This window comes from Pyxicephalus adspersus, chromosome 1 (assembly GCF_032062135.1).
Source record: "Pyxicephalus adspersus chromosome 1, UCB_Pads_2.0, whole genome shotgun sequence".
NCBI lineage: Eukaryota > Metazoa > Chordata > Amphibia > Anura > Pyxicephalidae > Pyxicephalus > Pyxicephalus adspersus.
The window spans coordinates 93,203,661-93,226,048 of NC_092858.1; the positions used below are offsets into that span (position 1 = coordinate 93,203,661).

The 22,388-nt window shown below is 34.0% G+C and overlaps 1 protein-coding gene across 1 annotated transcript; it reads right to left on the reverse strand.

Moving 5' to 3' along the window:
- Window positions 1-2,618: 2,618 nt before the first annotated feature.
- Window positions 2,619-15,964, reverse strand: GRHL3 (grainyhead like transcription factor 3). Its single transcript, XM_072398730.1, has 16 exons — window positions 15,874-15,964; window positions 11,720-11,906; window positions 11,363-11,424; window positions 10,921-11,251; window positions 10,747-10,826; window positions 10,394-10,547; window positions 9,272-9,383; window positions 9,027-9,121; window positions 8,122-8,280; window positions 7,939-8,014; window positions 7,256-7,389; window positions 6,749-6,774; window positions 6,341-6,429; window positions 5,706-5,791; window positions 5,238-5,302; window positions 2,619-3,861 (listed from the first exon to the last, which is right to left on the reverse strand). Exons 1-16 carry the CDS (start codon window positions 15,888-15,890, stop codon window positions 3,747-3,749), a joined length of 1,788 nt encoding a protein of 595 aa, XP_072254831.1. The 5' UTR covers window positions 15,891-15,964; the 3' UTR covers window positions 2,619-3,746.
- Between the last annotated feature and the right edge of the window lie 6,424 nt (window positions 15,965-22,388).

The following is a 22,388-nucleotide window of genomic DNA, read 5'->3' on the forward strand; positions in this document are numbered from 1 at the left end:
GTTCTGACTGTAGGCGCACAAATACAATAAAACAAAAGGTCCTTGCTGTGCAATAGAGACAGAGACAGTCCGGAAGACATTCTTTAGCTCAGTCTTTGCCAGACCTTGTCCAGTCTTAGCACATGCTGAGTCATTCGGAGTATATAGTCCATGTTGCTGACTGCTAGATAAATCAAGCCAAATGGCACCATCTGCATAAAGGGGAGAAATGCTAGAAGGGTCTTTTATTCAATTGTAATCTTCCTGTGCAATAACTAATACATCAAACTGCCTGCAGTGGTCATTACAACATAAAGTTGAGAAACAGCACAACAATTGTTAGCAATAGAACAAAAATGTATTTTGGTAGGGTGGGGAATAGTTACAGCTTCTGAAAATGTTTTATTGCACTCAATGTCTTCCTGGCCCAGAGATGATTACACCTCACATTGCTTTTAAGGGTGTCACAGGGGAAAATTAGAGTAGAAATAGATACAATATTACAATATCTACACTAGATGAACAAGGCAAAAATAAATTCACATAAAATAAAACACATTTATTGCCCCACTAAATAAATATTTACTAAGAGCAGCAAAGGGTATTTTGTATTTTCGCTCTCATTGCCCCTTCTCCACACACGCTTTATAGCAGCACCTTACCATCAATCATTGTACAAGGTTATGGATTTGTATGCTAAAAGTTATCTGAGTATTATGGTGGATAACATACATATGGTGGCCTGCCTATGCAACAGCCATGTCTGTTTCTTATTATTTCAAGATGTGGTTTATCTACTTTACAGCATATTTTTATGACTCCCTTATGGTTTAGCCATTGATCGCATCTTTTTTCTTTAGTTTTACCTAATATCTACTGGTAGGCTTTTCCATACATTTGTCAATTTTCATGTAACTGAGAGCAACTACTTCGTAATAATTGTAAAAATTCTTTCTACAGTTTTGCTTAATGGAAAATTCTCAGAGTTACATATTACATAAATAAATACAGTTTTAACATTTTCAATACTAAACTTTAGTGTGTGCTTGTAAAGGTTATTGATATTTACAAAAGCATAATTTGTAAAATGTCATATTTGTTGGGTTTTCTTGAGTCAGCCAATATTTGCCATTTCCAAAAAAAAAAAGCTTCTAGTATATCACATACCTAATATAGATACTGGGTAGAATATGGTTTGGATAGAAAATAAAAGGTAAACTATTATTTATAATTTTTCACTTCCTCTGTCTGATTAGCAGCTTGACATATAAATCAGGGTATGTAATAAATCATTATACCAAATGAAAGCCTTATAATTATGTAAAAAAGAATTTTGTCAAATTAACTAGTGCCACTAAATTGGCCTGGATCCAGACTTTTTGTTACTAAACAGTTAAAGCAGAGTGAGTTGCCATGTCCACTAACACACACGTTTAGTTTATTTGATCCCTTTAACTTTTTTTTCCAATTTTTCAATGCAAAGTTTCCATTTGTTGACCTAAAACAACAATGTGACTCAAGCCTACTGACTCTACACCCACAACTAATCATTCAGAAATGGAAAACACCTATGACCCCCTTGGTCTTAAAAATATCTTTTTAACCGATGACTTTTGAAACAGCTCTTACAATTTGATGCAGAAAGTACATAAGACTTGACTTGTCCTAGCATGCTGTATTATGACATAGTTGCATATATTATGTTCAGTCATTGGCACAGGCGTAGCCTTCCATTTTCTGGCATAGTGTCATGATCTGAGACAACTAAAATACCAATGTGTTCTAAATGCACACTGATTCCCACATTTGTTTTTGTATCTTTCAATTAAAGGTTATACATATACAGTAAATAAATATATGCTGCCAAAGCAAAAAGGAGTTTTATGGATCTGTAAAATGCTCTAAATATCTCCAAACCTTGATATTCACTCCTCCTGGAAAGGTTGCATCAGCCAACGCAAGGTAGGTAAAATAATTAGGAATAACTAACTTTATCCTCCTGTTGTATTAGCAATAAAGATGTCACTAATTTGCATTGACAATGATATACTTTAAGGACAGTAGGGATGATTTAATATTCCACTGTCCACACTACTTTGCTGGCTGTTTTTGTTCATTAAATTATCTGCTGTCAAATACTCAGATATGCCACAATTCATTTTTTCTTTATTATATCTGTTAAATTTACCCTGAGTTCTGGATGTAATCACTTTTGGTAGACCTGATCATTTTTGAAAGGAGTTCCTTTATGAATAAGGGGTTAAGAAATGCACCGCTGGAGTCAGTTACCAATGGAATATTTGAGAGGTAAAGTAGTAAGGAAAAGTTCCTGTTTGGTACCTTATGTGGTACCTACCTCTCTTATGATTTATATTATTTTATACTTTTTGGAACGGGCTTGAGCCTTTTCAATTTATTGTGATCCCTAATTGTTTGTGGTACAAACAAAAGACTTAAGACGATGGCATGCACTTGATATTGATTGTGTGGGGTGGCAAGCAAAAATTTTGCAATTTGTATGTTTTTTATATTTAAAATGCTGCTTTCCAAAATGTGAAAGAGCAGCAAGGCTCTATTAGTGACCCTTTATCAAATTGCATACACTAGATGATGTCATTTTAAACAACTCTTTAAATTTTTCTAGGTATTTTTATTATCCTTTTGTTCTTGGTTTACGCAGTATAAAAATAGAACAAAAATTGTACAAAGACAATGAGAAATGTGAAAAGACATTGTTGAAATGGCAAAATGCATTTCTGCACATCAAAATACATACAACATAAAAACAATCAATATATATATATATATTTATATATAGCAATACCAAAAACTACAAACCAGCAATAAGAAATGTTTGTATGGGTAACATTCTTTGTTTTAAAATTGGAATGGGGTCGAGGTTAAAACTGGCAGCCATTTATGATAAAAAAAGTGTTTTTTAAAAAAAGTAATTAGAATATTTAGCGTCTAGCAAAAAATGTTCAAGTGAGAAGCCTTGATGGACTTGATTGTCCCAATCCATCCACAAGCTGCATCTAACACATGATGGAAATAATGCCCCAAAAGACCCGTAATGTATGTCAGGTTTCGGGGTATGGCAATCTTGATTGGACTTGTCCCAGTTGTTGAATAACTGTAGATTTCTTATTATAATTTAAATAGTATGTGCTTACACATACATGGTCAGTATAAAAGAAGCAAAAGGTTTAAAGACCTAATTGTTCTCTAAGTATGCCTGGGATAAATACTTAAGTCCACTGTTTGGGTTTTATGTAATACTGCAAAGAGCAATAATGTGTAGTAACTTGATGTTCAGTTTTCAAAGTTGTAGTGCAATCAGGCTGATACAAGTGGATTTTCTGATTGTCTGCTGTAGTTAAAACAAATCACTGGTGCATTGCCATTTGCCCTTGGTAGATATCCAGGGGCAATGTAATCCATGCAATATCAGCTGGGTGGCCAAAAGGTCCTTGGTGATTGTACATACATGTAATCTTCAAGCCACTCATTATCAAAGGCTTTGAATTCTCCAGTTATGGATACCATAAAAATAAATCCACAATGTACACAATCTCTGATCTGATGGTCTCCTGTGATACAGAAGTCCCATATCAGTTTTCCCAAAAACATAGTCTTCACAATACTTTATAACATGATGCTCTGCTGCCTGAGTCAAGTATAGGCAATGAGCAGTGTTCTGAGGTCTGGTAAAATTAAGGTCTCATCCTCTAGTCTTATGAGTCTTTTATGTTTATCCAGAAGGAATGTTATAATTCTCTAAGTGTAACGTGGATAATGCCATCTTGATCTATTAGGTCCAGAAGGAAAGCCATATGGTTGGTGTAATGCCGAATGATATTATTGTCCATATTGACCAGAATTCTAAAAGGAAAGGAAAACAGATGAGATTTACCAAACAGGTTTTCATTATTTAGTTCCACATCATATACTATTTTAAATTACATCTAAATAATATCAATGTAATTATACCCAACAGAAAAATATGGACCACAAGTATCATGAAAAATAAATAGGCCAGCTTCATGCTATATGCAAAATAAGTTTATAATATAGTGGAATGTGTACAATATATATACTTGGTGTGTTTTTTACATCATGAAATAAATTTAATAAGGACAATTATTATTGCACAGCAAATGTTCACTATCAAATTGAATATCAGCTTAAATTAACACCTTATGTTTTTTTCTATGAAATGCTTTATTTTTTTGTCTTTTTTAGGTTTAACTGTTCTTTTTACTTTGTAAAAAAAAGAAAACGTGAATCTTTTGTGGTAAATATGTATTGTGATGCATGACTTGTAAAGCCTATTGTGTAACACTATGACCCAACTACTAGTTTCATTCTTTTCTTTCATCCTATAAAGTGGGAGATCTCTGGCTAGCAGCCAGTAACAACATTGCCTCAACAGTTCTTACAAAGTCAACAAGGATTCAAAACTGATTATATCTGTCTTTAGCAAATTTTCATATCTTTTTCCAAATGATTTATCTGCTGGAATTGATTTTTTATTTAGTTAACCTTTGAGATACTGGGTCCTTGTATTTGTGAGTACTAAACTACCAATGTATGTACGATCATACAATAAGCTCAAAGCAACCCTTGTTTAACTGGGGTGCATTAGAACAATGCAGTTGCAAATGCAATTGGTCTTTGCTAGTGAGTTTTTACAAGTTTTGAAGTTAATATATTCCAGATTATAAGTGGTTTCCTGAGTTAGTGTTCTTTTACTTTTACACATGATATGCTCTTTATATGAGTTAAACATTCTTAAACATCGACACAAACATAACCTTTGGTTTTTCTAAATAGAAACCATCCATCTGCCAAAAACACAGTCATAGTAATACTGCCTTTTCTATAAACTGTTCTTATGAATCCACACCCACTTCTGCTTGTGTGTTAGGCTCCATAAATGTTGGACTTTTGTCACTCAGGTGTTTGAGTACATTATTAGAAAATTAATGTTAAATTGGTTCTGTGGAATATATTTGGGTGAAAAAATACCTTTACACTTAAGGAACAAAAAAAAAAACACAGCAAAGGCTCTATCTATAAAACATGGAATCTGACATTCCCTCAAACATTGCCTGGTGATAATCAATTACTGTCATTGAAACAGATGGACCAGGGAGATTCCGATTCCCTGTTTTATCAATAGAGCCTTATTTTTGGAAAAATGTTACAAGAGATATATTAAAAAAAGCAAACTGACATTTGAACATTTAGAAACTTACCCTCTCTTGCACTTTTTGTAAACTTTGGCTATTCTTTCTTCCAAAACACCATATTTTTCTGAGAGCTGCAATACATATGACATGTTAGTTTACTGGATTATAACTCAATTTTTTATGTGCAACATGTTTTTATTTCCGTTTTAGTGTAATGCCTTAAGAGTATTATCACTTTGAAAATCAGAAAGTTTACAGGAGCAAAGTGCATATTTTTGGATTAGGTTTTTCAATATACAGTAGGTGACATGAAACCATGTGATTGTAAGATAACTCAAGATAACTGAGTTTCAGTTAATTTACACTGCCAATGAATAACACGGAAGCAGATGCCACTATATATCATAGTACACTAACATCTACCTGATGAGCATGCATGATAAAATGTGGACTTTAAAAAAACAAACTCTTTGAAGGAATAGGTGATTGATAGGGTATAGTTTAGCTGATATGAATCTGTATGATTATACTTACAGCTTTTTTGAATCCAGCAAGATCTGGTGTTTTCAGCATCAATGCATCAAAAACCTCCTCTGTTTCTCTCCGTACATATAATAATACTAAAATAAATTAAACACAATGAAGTTGTAAAAAAATTGAATAATGTAGAGCATACAACATACACAGGAATTTAATAAAGGATAAGGATAAATCTATTTGCACATCTACCTTTCTGACTATCTACCCTAGTTCTCTGGTTGGGTTTGTCAGTCACTCCAAATGCATTAGAGATACGTTTCTCCAATTTATTGAACATTAACATGATTAGTGGGCACATGCATAGGAAGCCTATATTTTAATTCATACACTACTTTGCTGCAATTTTGGATATGGTGCAGACACACATTGGAAGCCTTTAGCTGCCTTGTAAAAGTGATATCTGGATTTTTGGTGTTTTTCTGTGCATGTGAGAGGTAAGCTGTTTCCTACCGCTGTTAGAAACTCAGGTAGTTTAGAGTTAATTATTACACTTTACATAGGTGCCTTGATACTCTCAGAATGTTAGCTGACAACACAAAAATAACACAGACCAGCAGTCTTGGTGTATGGGTACATTCATTTGACTGAATATATTTCTTCACATGCATTCTAATCCTATTAGCATTTACCTCTCTGGTGGTCTTCAGTAGACGGTTTCTTACATGGAGGGATATTAAATCCATCAGAGAAAGACGAACAACTTCTTTTTAGTGCTAGCCTGTAAAGAGAAGGACATATGAGCCTAAATCGACATACATAATTGCATTGTATTTAGTACTTTTACTATAAAGAAGAGATGTCCAAAGCATCTACTATCTCATTTATCATTTCTCCGTTTAAATTTTTAAAATTCTCATTTACATTTTATATTAGAAAAGGCATGACAATGTCAAGTTACGCCCACATATGTTTTGAAAGTATGATGGATACGTAAGTTAGCTTGTAACTTTGGGCAGTTGCCTATGATTATTCCAAAATTAAAAAGGAATAATGAAGAACCCTCAATACATTTTAAGATAACCGGAAGATATTCCTACCTGTCATCTCCAACAGCAGGAAGTACCTAGAATAGAAAAAAGAAAAGAAAATGTGTTAGATCATATTTAAGGCAGTGCTAAAACAACTTGAGCTTTACAATACATTCTCTAGTGCTTCCATGGTGTCTGTGCCTAAAAGGGCAGCCATTGTATCCTGTCCATAATGCGACTAGGTAAATCCTACACTGAAAGATGTGTTTATCTTGGTAAATTCCTGTGCCTGCTATTGACTCAGTAGATGGCTTAACACAAGTGGTCAACATTTAAAATGCAAAATAGAAAAATTGACTTTGGAGTGACAAGGTGGACACAAAATTCCAAAGCTAACACTACTAAATAACATAAATGTCATGTGTCAATCATTATCCCTGCCCCCGTATTTTTTTTGTATTTGTAATTGTACTTTAATAAATATCAGTTCTGCTGTTAGTTAGTTGAACATTTGTTATGGAATAAAGAATCAGTCATAGTGTTTCTTATTCTGATTATTTGTAGAAAGATTCTTACCATTCCACATCTTTGCAGATTGGAAAAGTGAATATTAGGGATGAATAACACTGGCTGGCTTTCCATATCAGTCACTGGCCTTAAGTATGTGATGTCTGATCCTCTGTATCCTGGGAGAACAGTTGCCTTCATGTCTGTAAGGAAAGGTACTTTTTAGTAAGTTTAATTATATAGAAATTGATTAAACATAATAATTGTTTTTAATGAGCACACAATTGAATGCAATGTAAGAAGACCCATCCCCAACCTTCCACCATGGCATGGGTCCTTTTAGGAATTTTTAAGTTACCACCCCTCATGGACTTAATTACTTAGAACATTTTTAGAACATGCTAGTAATGACACAACAATATACAATGTCCCTAAGAGAACATTCACAATAATATATAAATGTATATGTTTTAGGACAGGAAGAAGAAATATTCACTTTATTCAAATAAGTTTTTTTTTTTAATTTCCATGCTGATGATGGGGTATTTAAATTAAAATCCACTTTACTATATTCATCTTGCTAAGTGAACATTGTCCTTTAGTAATTATTATTAATAATATTTTTATTATTATTAATAAACAGGCTTTATATAGCGCCAACATATTATGCAGCGCTGTCCATTAAATAGTAATTCTAGTATATTGGATCATGTAGTTTTCTGATGATCATAAAGAACTATATAGCTGCTTACCCTTGCTGGCATCTGGACCCTTTCCTTTTCTTCTGAACTGCTTGCGCTCTTCATCTCGCATCTTGCGCTCAGCACCCTATTTAAGTAAGAGACATGTAAATATCATTGCCTGATAACAGATATGGAGATATAAGAAAAAAAATATCGGCTATAATGACATTTTTCATTTGTAGCTAGTCATACCTTGTCACAGAATATTTTGATCTGGCAGACAGCCCGATGAATGAGTCTCTTCACCCCAGTGTCAAAGTCATAAGTGTCAATCTGAAGATTTAGAGGCACACCCTTCACTCCCTTCTGAGATGAGAAATCTGTGCTCAGGCAGTTAATACCAATAAAGATCTGAAACCAATCAGAGAATCACATGTTAATGCAATGAATAAAGTTACAATTGAAATTAATATTTCCCCCATTAAAAGACTGCATATTGTATATTGTGATCTTCGATACATGGGTTCCATAACATTATAACACCACACTTTCATCACGTAGAGGACTCACTTGCCCAGTCTTGTTTCTAAGTAGAGCTGAACTTTAAAACACTAACATATTGTCGCTGAATTCACCGGTCTCTCTGCCAACTTTTCCAACTGTTTCCTCCCTTGGAGATAATCCCCAGAGATCCTAACAATTTATTTTTCCTTCAGGCTCCAAACCCACCCAGAAAGTATCTCCGTTGTTCGTGGGAACCAAGATTGTATCAAAAACCGTTTTCACTCATTTTTCTCCTTGCCAAGCAACAATGTTTACTTTTTGTGTGCACCTGCCTTACTTATAGTGAAGAGTAGACACTTTATTTTTGTATGTTACAAGCCTACAATACGCTACTTATATATTCCAAGTTTATACAGAACTGTACATTTCTTGACAAGAAGTAGTGAACGGAAAATGGGTCTGAGAATAGTAGAGCTTTGTACTACCAATTCATCATCACTTGTGAATTCTTTTTATCTACATTATCTAATCACATACCTGCTGCCCACTTTACTTTATTTTATTGATCAAATAAAAAGTATATTTCCATATCTATACATCATATATACTAACACACTGATATAAGAGTTTTGCATATTAGGTAACGTCATTACCTTGGCCTCCTCATTGATGTTCCAAACAAATGACAAAGCATTATAGGCAACTTCATCAATGCTCTCCACAGTGTTGCAGTTTTCCTTGTAGTCAGCTGTAAGGTAGATTATATTTATTACATGCATATTCAGAAGAAATGTCAAGGAAATATTTTAAAATTTTTTAAATAAATAATATAATTTTTAGATTATACGGGTGCAAGGGTGTTGAGGCAATCTTGCTTAAAAAAGGTAAAAGTACATACCAACATCAATAACTCTTTGCTTTGCAGTTGGCTGTCTGGAATGCCAGTGTTTCCAGCGTTTTAATTGCTCTTCAGGGTTCTTCTCATTATCAAAGACCACCATTACAACACTCTGTATGATGAAACAATATATAAATAATTAATTTACATAAGAATGAAAATAAAAAACATAGCTGTGATACAAGCATTACGCACAGTACAATACCTTAATAACATATTTTATCACCATGTTTACTAAAGTAGCACTTTTGTGCTGTACAATAATAAATGTAAGAATTTTTCCTAATTTATTTGAACTGTCTAATGCTTCTGCCACAATAAAGCTGGGTTGTTAGGAAATATTTGTTCACAGGTACCTAAGATGTCCAAAAAGTTATGAAGTGGCAAAAAGCTAACTATATAATATAATAAAACATATTATATAATTTTGCTTTTTGAAAAATCAGCATATATTTTAATATTATTTAAGTGCTATTGGTGTTCTGAATACCTAGATGTCATAGTTCAGTCGCTAAAAAGCAAGATGTTTTCAATGCACTCTCCCTTTTCCATGGGCTTGTAAGTATGAAAAGACATTTTATGGGAGACTACGTTTGTTGTGAGCAAAGATAGCTCTATCCCACTAGGAAAATAAGAACAACCTGCTCAGTACACATTAAAACTATAGATATTCATCAGTCTTTCCTTTTAAATGGGTTCAACATTTAAATGGGGCTTTTTAAAGGCTGAAAAGAAGGTAGTTTGTCAGGGGAGACACATCACTATATGTAAACGCCACTTAGAGACTTGTTCTGTTTGCGTTGGAGAAAGAGCCTTGTGTTCTCAATGACTCACGTCGCTTTACTAGACTTTCAGAAATAGATGCATTTGTTCCAATTCATAAGGTCTTTTTGTCTTGAAGTTTGTTTATTGTGTGGTCCAATATATCAATGTCCACTATGTTAATACCTGGCTCTGATTCCTATACTTTATTTAAGAAGTAAACCTTTAACACTTTCAAAGCTCTGATATGGTACTTTTACATCAAACTATGAAGACCATTATCATACTCAGGAGTTCTTCAAATGGAATGATGCTGTTAATTTAAATTTCCTCATGAAGGAATCTGGTTGTTTAACATACCTTGACTTTATTGGAAGACAGCTGCATACATTTCCTGTTGTCTGCCATTCGAAGATTTACTGGATAAAATTGACCTTTGTTGAGATATGCCATTGGGGAATCACCGGACTTAATGTGAATGGCTTTGGGGGATTCCAGTGTGTATTCAAAGTCACTGTGGAGTTAATGAAAAATTCAACAATGAATTTAAAATAGATACAGAAACAAAGGCTATGCCCAATATAATATCAGTTTTAGTGTATTTTCCACTAATGCAAAGTTGTTAGTTTTTTGGCTCACAATATCATGAATAAATGGTTAGGTTATGTACTTTTAAATATTTCTGTGTTTGCCTTTGTTTTGTAATGACTTACCAATTGGCTTCAGCAGGTAGGTAATCTGCAGAGCAGGTGGATTCTGCCTGACCTCTAAGAATATCATTGAATATGAGGGGCTGTGTAACAAATAAAATAATAAATAAATATAAACATGGCCACATCAAAACAATACTAATACTGTATAGTATACTATTAGTTAATGATGCTTACCTCTGGGTTGTCTTCCTTAAATGTACTATCTGGTTGCCAATGCTGTTGTGGTTGGGTTACATGTATTGGTTCAAAGAGATTGTTCAGTGAAGTCTTCTCATAGACGTCACATGGCGTGGTCATAAAATCCTCATGGGTATCATTGGGTAATTTGGTATTTCCTGGTAAAGTCATTTTACTAGGATTAATCAGACAGTCCAGTGTTAAATAGCTGTTCTTCTTATGTGATTCCATAATGTCTGGCGTGGAGGAAGGGTTTTCATTTAAATATTTCATGAGCTGAGTTGAGCTATCAAAAGATGAAATGTCCGACTCGTACTCGCTGCAGTGTCTAAAAGAAAACATGCAAACAGTTATAAATATAAAAAATACATTCCAAATAAAATATAGAAACACATATACACACATGCCAACATTTATAAATGGTTTCTCCTAAATGTACCTTTTTGCTTGTTCACAACGATCCGTTGATCCTGGTGAAATTATCCTTGTTCCTTTTGGTACCTAAGGCATAAAGGATAAAATTAAAATTGAGTATTCACACAATGCAAGTTGCCACAAATGTATTTCATCATAGGCATAATACAATAATACTGTGTGTATGTGTAGGTAAGGTGCTATCTGGTAATAAAGTGTAAGAGGATAACAAAAAGAATCAGGGATGACCCTAGACAAGAGGTAATGTCATGTCTGATACTTATAATAGACAGTAATGCCACATATACTTTGCACTCTCAATCATGGATGTCCTGGACTTTAGTCATTGTAATCTAATATAGGTAACAATAAATGTACTTACCCTGTAGTAATCATAGAGCAAGCTCAATGCAGCAACACTATCATCATCCCCATTTGCTCTCATCATAGCCTTGGTGGCTGCTGTCATGGGGTTATCCAGATATTTGGACCATGCCTCGTCTTCAGTAGGGTAAGAATACTTTTGGATATTGGCGTTGTCATTCTGGAGAACCATTACCGGCCTGTAACTGAAAAGAAAAAATATTTATTAATAAAGCTAAGTTATGTTGTAGTAAATATACTTGTTAGATAACATTTATATTTATACCTTCAGCACCCAATCATACTTCACTTATTATTTTTTCTCGCTTTTAATTAAATGCTAGATTTAACTGAAACACGTTCTTTTCATTAGGTGTTACATAAGGTAAATTGCTGTTACTGATCTAATAGACGGTCCAGAGCATGCACCTTATATGCTGCCTTTACACAAAGGTATATGGCTATGTGTAGAACATAGTGGGTCTGTGGCTGTCATGCCTTCATGCCTCAGTTAAACATGATACTTAGTAGGGGAGTGTGATTACCACACACCTTTCAAGTCCGACAATTGCTGATGTGGGTGACAAGCTGTATAGTTACTAATTCTCCTCCTATTAGACCACAAGCCATGCTTTCATAGCAAAGCAAACACATGTTGCTCATGGCTGCCAGCCTTGTTCAGGGAGGTTACAGGTTCAACCAACTGTAAAGGCACCTGCCTGTGTTATTTTAATACCTAGGCTTCTATCTTCAATCATTTCTTTTCATTGACTCTGTATAGGTCACTCTGAGCTGTCATTTCTTTACTTTTGGCCACTCCTAACTAGTAGCTTTTGTTCTCTAGGAAAACTCTATTTTTCAGTCCCTCCAGCACAGTGAAATGTATAAATATGTACTTCGCACACATACTGGTGTTTAAAAGGCAAGCTATGATCTTTTTTCATTTTTTTATGTATCTGAATGTGATCTGCTCAAAAGAATTAATCTTATCAATATGAGTTAAATATTTAAAAAGGTGCTTCTGTTTGCCCTTTAATGGAATAAATACACAAGTGTATATTAGATGACAAAGATTCAAATGACATGGAGATTTATTATTAAAATAACTTTCAATTAGTTTTTGCTTCTTGTGTGTGAAATAAACACATGATAATATAGGAAAGAAAACAAATACAATATAAATAAGTCCATTTAAATTACTTTCAAGCAGGTTTTAAAATGCAACCCCAAATGTAAACTTTTCCCTTGTACTAAACTAGTACTTTAACTTTTTTATTAACAGTACCTACTAAACATCCAAAGTAGTTATACCAAAGAAAAGGTTTGAAAAAAACAACACAGGTATATGGGAAATCAATTATAATACTAAAACAAAACAGAAAGTGCAAATAAAAAGAACAAATAATGGGTATGGAGGACTGTAGTTCTGAGAAATGTATTTACCACCAAAAAATATTAAATTTAGTAAAAATGTGCCTAATTTATTAAAGCTCTTTAAGACTGGACAAGATGGACTTTCATGGGAGAACCTAAGGGATCCAGCAAATGGATCTTTTAAAAATCCTATACTATCAATTAGCAAATGTTTTCAATCCTTGACAAGATTAATTCCAGATTTGCCGGATCACCCAGTTTTCAACCATGATAGTCTATCTCCTTCAGTCTTGGAGAGCTTTAATAAATCAGCGTCATGTGTTCACCTTTTTAAATTTGAAGAAAATAGGGTTACTTTTTTTTTAGCTGTGAAATGTACTTTATTGTGATAATGTCCTTCCACAGAAATTGATTCTAGTAGGCCTTTGAATATTGCAGGGTAAATCAAATGGAACAGTTAATGCTTAAAAAAGGTGTCAACAAAAAGGTGGGTAATAAGTCCAGTAGCTAAACCTATGAAGAGGGTGTGTTCCCTTTAGAACAGTATGAATGTAGTTTAGCAGAAAATATAGTTTTATGCACTGTTGGATTGGGTTTATTGCCTTTTGGCTTAGTTGCTGACCAAATCTATTCTTGGCATGCACAACATTGATCATTTGCCAGTCTGCGAGTGACTTTTGACACTGCAAACATTTGCAATGCCATCATTTTAAAGATGATATTTGTGTATATACAAAGTCTGCTGGCTTACAAGTCAGAGGCCTGCAGCAACAACACCACTCCTTTATAATATGATATATTCCACTACAACAGCTCACTATACTGAATGCACAATTAAATACTACATATATCCATAACTTACAGCTCTGAGGAGCAAGTAATTAGGAAAACAGACTTTTCATCTTTCAATACAAGTTTATGAAAACCACAGCAGTGAAATCAATGTTTTACTTGGATTCCATTTTGCATAACAAAAATAACATGGCTGGTTGATTTTTTGGCACACAGGATTAAACTGTTTGACAAGAAAAGTGAACATTCTCTACTTCTTTAGTAAAACAACCCCACTGACATACAGAAAAAGGGCACATTTCCAGTTAAATAATGATTGAAGAATGCAATCCTATTTTTAATAGCAAAGCTAATTAGTAGCCTGTTGTATTTCAAAACTATTGTTTAGTGCCACTGAAAAGACTGAGTAAAACTGCAATCTTCTTTTGTGGGGTGTGAGGTACATTAAACCAAAACCATTAGGGATAACAAAAGAATAATTACATGCATTGATTTTTAAAGGGCCTTACAGAGTGGCTCCAGACCAGGCATTTAGAATAATTAACATATGGCCACAACACAGCTCTTTCAGTTAACTTTGGATATGCAAATAATTGCAACACCTATGCTAATGGGAAGACAGGCATATTCTTTAGGACGGTTTGAGTGAAACTCCTGTACAGCAAGAGCGAAACTTGAAAATCAAAGAAACTCTACTTTTTTCTTCTTGGTGCCAAACTGTCTTAAACAAATTAAACCAATCTGGATTACACTGTTTTGTCTGAAAAAGGCTTTACATTGAACTTGCTGAAGTCTTTAGAAAAATATGAGTTAATACCTCTCTAAAAGTGCCACACCAAAAAGTTTAATAGTTCCATGCATGTTTTAAGAGGCTCCAATTAGATGGATTATGTCCTCTTTATTTTATAGGGATTTGTTTTATTGCTGGAATTCAAATAAATTTCCACTTTAGTACATGCAGCTCCACATAAAAATTCTTTAAAACCAAAGTCATTTATTGAGCAAGAAGAGTTATCCGACATACACAACCCTTCAATAGGTCTTATGCTTTAAACTGTCAACTTCTAAATACAGCCAACACCATATTTCTAAGCATTCACAGCGCCATTATAAGTAACACAAGCAACACACACAGGCTTAACTACAACCAAGTGTATCAAATGAATGACTTCCTAAAATAATTTGGCTTAAAAAAAAACAAACTACAGAGGACATATAATACATATAACCACAAAGCACTAACATTTTACAAGAACTATTTCTATCACAATCACTGTAATGTTCCTTTAAAATGTAGGTTTAGTTTTTACAACTTTTAAAATTACTGAAATAGACATGGAATCTTTGCTAGGGTTTTACTTTCCTGGACTTAAATTTATAGCATTTTAAAATATAAATATTAGAGATAAAAGTATATCTTGTATACCAGCCTACTGTATTAACACAAAAAAAACTTAAGGATAAAAAGATACATTTGGAATGTAAAATGTATAGCTTAGTATGAAAACATCCTGGAAACCAATTCAAATATACACTTATACACTTACATCTTAAAAAATGCCTCTTTACTGCCATGAGTTTATGGATTAACAGAAAACACCAGATGTTAGATAAATAGATGGATTGACAGAAAGATAGATCAAAAGTATACACAGCAATATATACACAAAGAAGCACACACACATACAAACAGCTAACTACTACATACACAAAAATATACAAAATAATAAACACACATATGTACAAATATAAACACACAATGGAATAGATAGATAGATAAACACAAAAAACACACACACAGATAGGAGTACGCTTACAAATACAAACAGTTAACTACAAACACAAAAACATACACAAAAAACAGACGATAGAAAAAATCACAAAAAATACACACCTAAAACATAAAAGCAGATGACTACCACTGATTTACCACTGTACAGTTAGACGTAGACTCTAGTATGGCACTGTAATAAAGCAGAAGCTAAGTGTTTGTTGGTATGTACTTACTCTAGTTCGTTAGACATTTTTCCTCAATGTCCTGTAAATGGCTCTTGTCCAAAATCAGTTGCTCCTCTAATACTTGTTAAGCACAGTCATCCCCCGGAGAATGATGTGTTAGATTTATGAGTGAGGATTTGTGTACAGGTATCCTTTCTGACAGGTGGGCTCTTTTCTTAACTCTGGAGCTGATTGGCCGATGAAACAGGTGCCTTAAGATAGGCACGCCTCAGCAGGTGCAGTAATTAACCCTACGTAAGCCAGTTCAGACATATGAATGAACCATAGCAAAGCAAACACCTCCCCCAAACAGGTAGAAAAAAAGCCTTAAAGAAACTCAGACTTCAGGCGAAACTTAACCAAAACTACAAACGTGCCTTTGCTTGTCGAAGGCTTGTGGTTGAATGATAAAAGATTAAGCAACAGCTTGAGCTATAAATATGACATGTATGATACATTTAATTAAATAGCATGTAGATTTATAATAAAGATTCACTATATTTGTCTTTAATAAATAAAATGTATGCATATATTAACTATATTTATTTATCTAACTGTATTTGTTTAGAGTACGTATTATAATGGGTAAGACTTGGAAGATATCACTTTAAAAAAGTCTGTGCTATATCTGAACTATTTTGTTCATATATTTGAGTTTTTTATATGTTTCTACATAATAGGTACCTAAGGAGTTGTTCATCTAAACAATTACTATCAATAACATTAGCATTTATTTGACTTTATAATAGATTATAGAGCTTTTTTTTCCTCTGCCATAAAGTGAAAATATCTTATTGAAGATGAAGCATACCTTTCCCAAAAGGTGCACATTCTTATGTGCTTGAATATATATATATATATATATATGAAATAAACGCTTACATGCCTCCAGCCATGTTGTAATAAATGCAGGGTTTCTTGGTTTATATATATTTCTTACTAGATGTGTCAAAGTTTTTACTTATATATTGTCAATTTGGTTTTGACCAAAACAGACTGACACAACTGGAGAAGAGTTTAAAACCAGGTTTGACCATTGGCCTGCACTGTGCAATAAAATAAAAAAATCTGTTATTCAATCTAAATATCATTTATGTACATAATATATGCATGCTGGGTAGGTGTCAGTGCATTTGCACAGTGTTCATATACCTAATTCTCCAATAAATTAGTTAGGTTTCATCATCTGAATGTAGGCCAGCCTAGCAGCGTTTTGGGGACTAACATTTGTATTTTGCATGACTTTCTGTAGGAACAACACAGCATGATGTGTGCATTAACATCACTAAAGGCGGTTGCCACAAAAAATCCCACCAAAAGTACAAATTCCCACTGTATTGTTAAGGGTACATTCATCCACACTTTTGTCATGCAAATGCATGTTGCAAAGGTAATACGTATTGTTATTATGCTTTGTACTGAGTTTCATAATTTACAGAGCAATTGTAGCACTTTATACATTATCCTAATAAATATATATTGATATTTGTCTTTTGGCAGGTAGAGTGTTAACTAAAAATGTAACATTTAATGCAGAATATCTGCAACAAAAAAAAAAATAGTATTTGTTGGATGCACGAAGGTCCGTACACTCATACAAACATATGTGCGCTTGTTTTCATGGTGATTTTTTTTGCACTATTAGGCACTTTTTTAATTAAATCAGGCCCAGTCACTTATGTTTGTATGTGTTATGTGTTCCTTACATTAGCTTCTTCCATGTCAACTAATGAAGGTGACCAAATAACTAATTTTCTGAGAAATTGCTGGATACTAGAAAATGGATACAACTCCTCTATAACCTATTTAGCTTAACTTTAATACCTTAGAGATGGACCTGCTTTGATGTTCAAAATCTGAATTATTTAAGATTATTGGTAACCAACTCTATTAAACTACTTTAAAAAAGTCAGGTAGGTCAGCAGTGCTAAACATTTATAAACATTTCTAAAGAAAAGTTTTTTTTACAGCAGGTAAGTGGACAAATTTATTATCAGATCCTGATAAGTGTACACATTCTAAGATTATTATCAAATGAACAACATTTAAAAAAACTGGCAGGTTTGAATGAGCTATAAATGATAAGCACCCTATACCGAATGTGATCTTGCTTTTGGGCCCCTTGAATAAATGACCATGATCTGTAATTCTAGCTAAATGTGACCATTTTGCTGACAAACCCTGGTAGAAAAGAGCTGTTAAATACTACATTCCAGAAGAAGATCTCTATTCTCCTGCTTCTTTTTTTTTACTTATCTACAGTATAAACTGCATTATTTTTGTATTCTAAGACCAGGTTAGCTGCAACCTACTTCTCATGTAACTGCAGAAAAAAGTGTATCTAGATTCAAGTGGTGATTGTTAACGTTTGATAGAACAATAGATACATTACTGAATATTATGTAATAAATTGTTCTTTATATTGGAAATCCACTGTGTGTTTTTTCCTATTAGGTTTTTCTCATTTCTATCTGGGACTACAAGTGTAGGTGCTGGCTCTAAGCCAAGACATGTAGAATCGTCTTTGATGACATCCCCAATGATGACATTCGCCTGCGCAAGCCATAGTGTGATAAACATCAAGGAACTTGTAGTTCTAAGGATGCAGTTCATGTGGCCATCTAGATATATGGATTATCCATGCCTGAAGTTCCAGTGCTTAAAAAAGTGATGAGGATTAGAGAAATAAGCTCTGCTGATGGGTGATTTTTCCTGGGGGTGCTGAGCGCTAATTGTACTTTAATTCATTACTAGCATGGTGTATACACATATTTAAAAGAGACCAAAGCATGGTGAGAACTCTGAACACCCCTTTATCCCCTAAGTATGGGAAATTAAAAGAAAGTGATTGGACTTGTCACATATTTTGAAAGAGTACAATGCAGTGACAAAGCTGGATACTTGATCTGTGTGCAATGTGAAGATGGAATGATATTAAGCAGCACATTATCAGGATGTGAAGGCTGTGCTTGATGCAACAGAGAAGGGCAGAGTCTGTGAGTCAGCATGCAGATGGGTTATCTTGGGCAGGATGAGTTTCTGTGGGACATACAAGAACAGACATGCTGTGAAAACTTCATATTAGCTATTCAACCCACAAGTTCCCAGTGGGATTTGCAAACACAGTCTTAATCAAACATTCCGATACACACGCTGACAGGTATATCCAAAACCGATCTATGTATACAAGTGCATAGGCAACATTACATCAGTTCGTGATTATAAGCATATTTAACTCCACTATCATATTTCAAATATTTAGTCAGTTTCATGAAGAAGAATACACCATGAGAAATAGGTCTCAATTGGATTAATATTATGCCTAATGATTTTGGAACAAGATTAATGATCTAATACACACTATGTTTGCACAAAGGGTAAAGCATTTTTATATTGTCCGTTTCTTGTTCCATTGGTTAAAAGCATCTGTTTTTTTATTGTATGTATATGGACGTTTTGCATAACGTAAAAAGGTACTTTTTGTATAAAAACAGTCTAGATACCTTGGTGGCACATTTCTTCTTGCCAAGTTGATTCTTGACAGGCAATAGTTCTTTTGGGCACACTTTTACATCCTGGAATTTTCTATGAATCCACATTAGGAATGATCCCACCACCATTCAGCCGCCATGCTATTTAAAGGTCCCCTATATAATTAGAGCTTGGCATATTTAAGTTTATGTCATTAAAGAGGGGAAGGAAACTAAGGAACACTATGCTGGAAGAAGCTCTTGGCATACTTTCAATACAGGGATAAAACTTGTAAGTGCACAAGAGGAGGTTTTGTCCTGGGCTGAACATGAAATAGTTACTCAATGTAATTGAGTAATTGCCAAATAGGGAGAATTTCTTCTTAGGTCTGTTTCTAGTTTAAAGGAGAATGTAAAGTTATTTAATAACAATAATGTAAAACTTCTCAATGGCTTCTATAGGAAGCATTGACAACACTGACACCAACGTCTGATCACTCAGAGGTAGCATGCATTTTGTTTAAAACATGTGATGAAAATAACATTTATTATTTTGTTGTTTTTGAGAGAATCTTCATTTTGGGCATTTCATAACACTTTGTGAGACAGAAATAAGAAAGAAGTATGCATTGAGGTACATTTAGAGATTACAGGGAAGGACAATGAAAGCCACAAGGAGACTACATACCTAACATATATGCACTTTCTAATCACACTGTATTTCACGCAAAGATTAAAGAACAGATATTTAAAATAGTGACCAGTCTGTAAAATTGTGTAACATTTGTCCATCTACATTGTAGCTTTAACTCGTCATGTAGCCACAAAGAGCCATCATTACAGTAATTACATACTCTGGACCAGGCTATTGTTACATGATAATGGCTGAACCTTGGTAACTAACAGCCTCTGGTGTAGCTGCGGGAGGTCACCGCCTGTTTGAAGATCTCCTGTCCACAATGGTAACTGTCATTAAGCACCAATTCCGGCTTATGGTCATTCTCAAACCACTCCAGGTTGCAGATCACCTGCTAAAATAGGCACACAACATACACAGTAAAAATGTTTTTTCCCTTCTCTTTATTGTACTAATTACATGCTTCATTTTCAGTACTGGTGATGGCCCAATATAATATTTGCATGGACAATTTTATACAAACTCCATAGTAATTACAACTTAGTCATTTATATTCCTACACCTAAATGCATGCAGGGTACAAATTGGAAAACTTAAATTATCATCAAAGATAAGCTTGTATAGAAACAAGCCTGATATTAGAGTACCTAAATGGGACTTAATTTACTATAGTGTAAAGTAATGTGAACATGGGAGAACTGCTAACATCTAATCATGCATGGCCTAATTAATACATTTTGGCTGATCTTCATTAGTCTGACATATGTCTTCAGTAAATTAAATGAAGCCATCCATCCAAAATTACAGTTCAGTTGTTAGTACAGTCCAGTGCAATAGGTGCAATTTTCTTAAAACTGCAGAAGATGTAAATAATGTGCCAGTGCTAGACACATGGTCATGTTTCTTAGGTTCAGGTTTTCCCATGATAGTCTATCTTCTCCAGTCCAATCTAACATACACTGAAACATTCCCTGATGGAGAATAAATGACTGCTATTGAAACACATGGACCTGGAAGTTTCCCCACAAAAGCATGTTTCTGCAGATGTTAGATTCACAGATTACTAAATAGACCCCTAACTACAAAGGTAAAACTTAGCAGCTCTTGTATTCTAATAAAGCTGGTGACAACACACGGGACGATGTTAGCTAATTGTTTGTTAACACTTGGAATCTCACTTGAAAGTCCATATGGCTAGTTGACAGCACAGAAGTATGATTGGAAAGCGCAGCATTTGTAATAGGTTTAGGGCTAGGTCACCAGATATTACTTTGATGAAAGTGGCCGACTGATTTTAAAATGTACATTTTTAAAGTTGTATTGTTTTGTTTTTATTATTTTTAAATGATTTATCCCCCCAAGACAAGTTATCCTCATCATGCCAGGTTTAAATCTAGCCTGTGTACAGTGACCCCCGAATGTCATCTGGCTATCACTTAACAACCAAGCAGGGACAACCACTGTCATATCCCGTAAAGGAGATTGCAGCAGAGAGCCTCCTGCTTGTCCTCACTTTTCCCCTTCCCATAGAACTGAATGGCGCTCTGTGTACAACACTCTTTGTTCTACTGTCACTGGAAACTATAACAAGAATAATTTCCAAAAAAATGACTATTTGTACACAGCTTGGGTTCATATATGCCGACCATAATATGTACGATCTCTAAAAGAATTAAGATGAATATCTATAGGTCATCTTCTGGTCAGAGGGTAATAAGAGCAGTATACAGCGCAGTGTTTTATCACCAATGGCTCATCTCTGCAGTCAAGTGTCTCTCATTCAGTGTAATTATTATCTGCTATCATGTCCTCTTGTCTACATCAGGTGCGGGGAAATGTCAGAAGTTTATAGAAACAGATAATGATCTTTTCCAAACTTTGATGCTAGGAAAACCAAAGGGTTAAGCATTTTACATTCTTTTACAGTATACACATTTACTCTTCAATGAGCCCCCCTCCCATTCCCCACCCTTCCCTCCCTCTTTTTTATTTTCCCACTCTCCTGCTTACACACCCCATGTATTTTGATTTCTTTAAGTTTCCCACTCTTTCCATGGCAATCCCTCCGATTCCCTTACTTCCCCCTCCCTATGTCTGTAGCTAATTTCCCTCCCTTTTTAAACTATCCCTCCACATCTCCACTGTATAATGTTGCTTGGTATGCAAAGATAATGTTTCTATGATGTATTGTTAATACCTGTAGAATAGCAGTCAGAACTGCTAAATGTCCTGTTTATCATATATTGGTAAATGGCATTAAATTATATTTCTACAGTTAACAATATATATATATATATATATATATATATATATATATATATATATATATATATATATATATATATATATATATATATATAAATAAAATCCAATATATATATATATATATATATATATATATAATTTACTTTTTAGAA

Bases quoted from the DNA above. Each gene is read 5' to 3' on its own strand.
- GRHL3 (XM_072398730.1), bottom strand. The intron at 10,548-10,746 runs GTAAGTCATTAC...TTAACTCCACAG, and splicing joins CTACCTGCTGAAGCCAATTG to TGACTTTGAATACACACTGG. The intron at 6,430-6,748 runs GTAGGAATATCT...TTCTCTTTACAG, and splicing joins CCTGCTGTTGGAGATGACAG to GCTAGCACTAAAAAGAAGTT.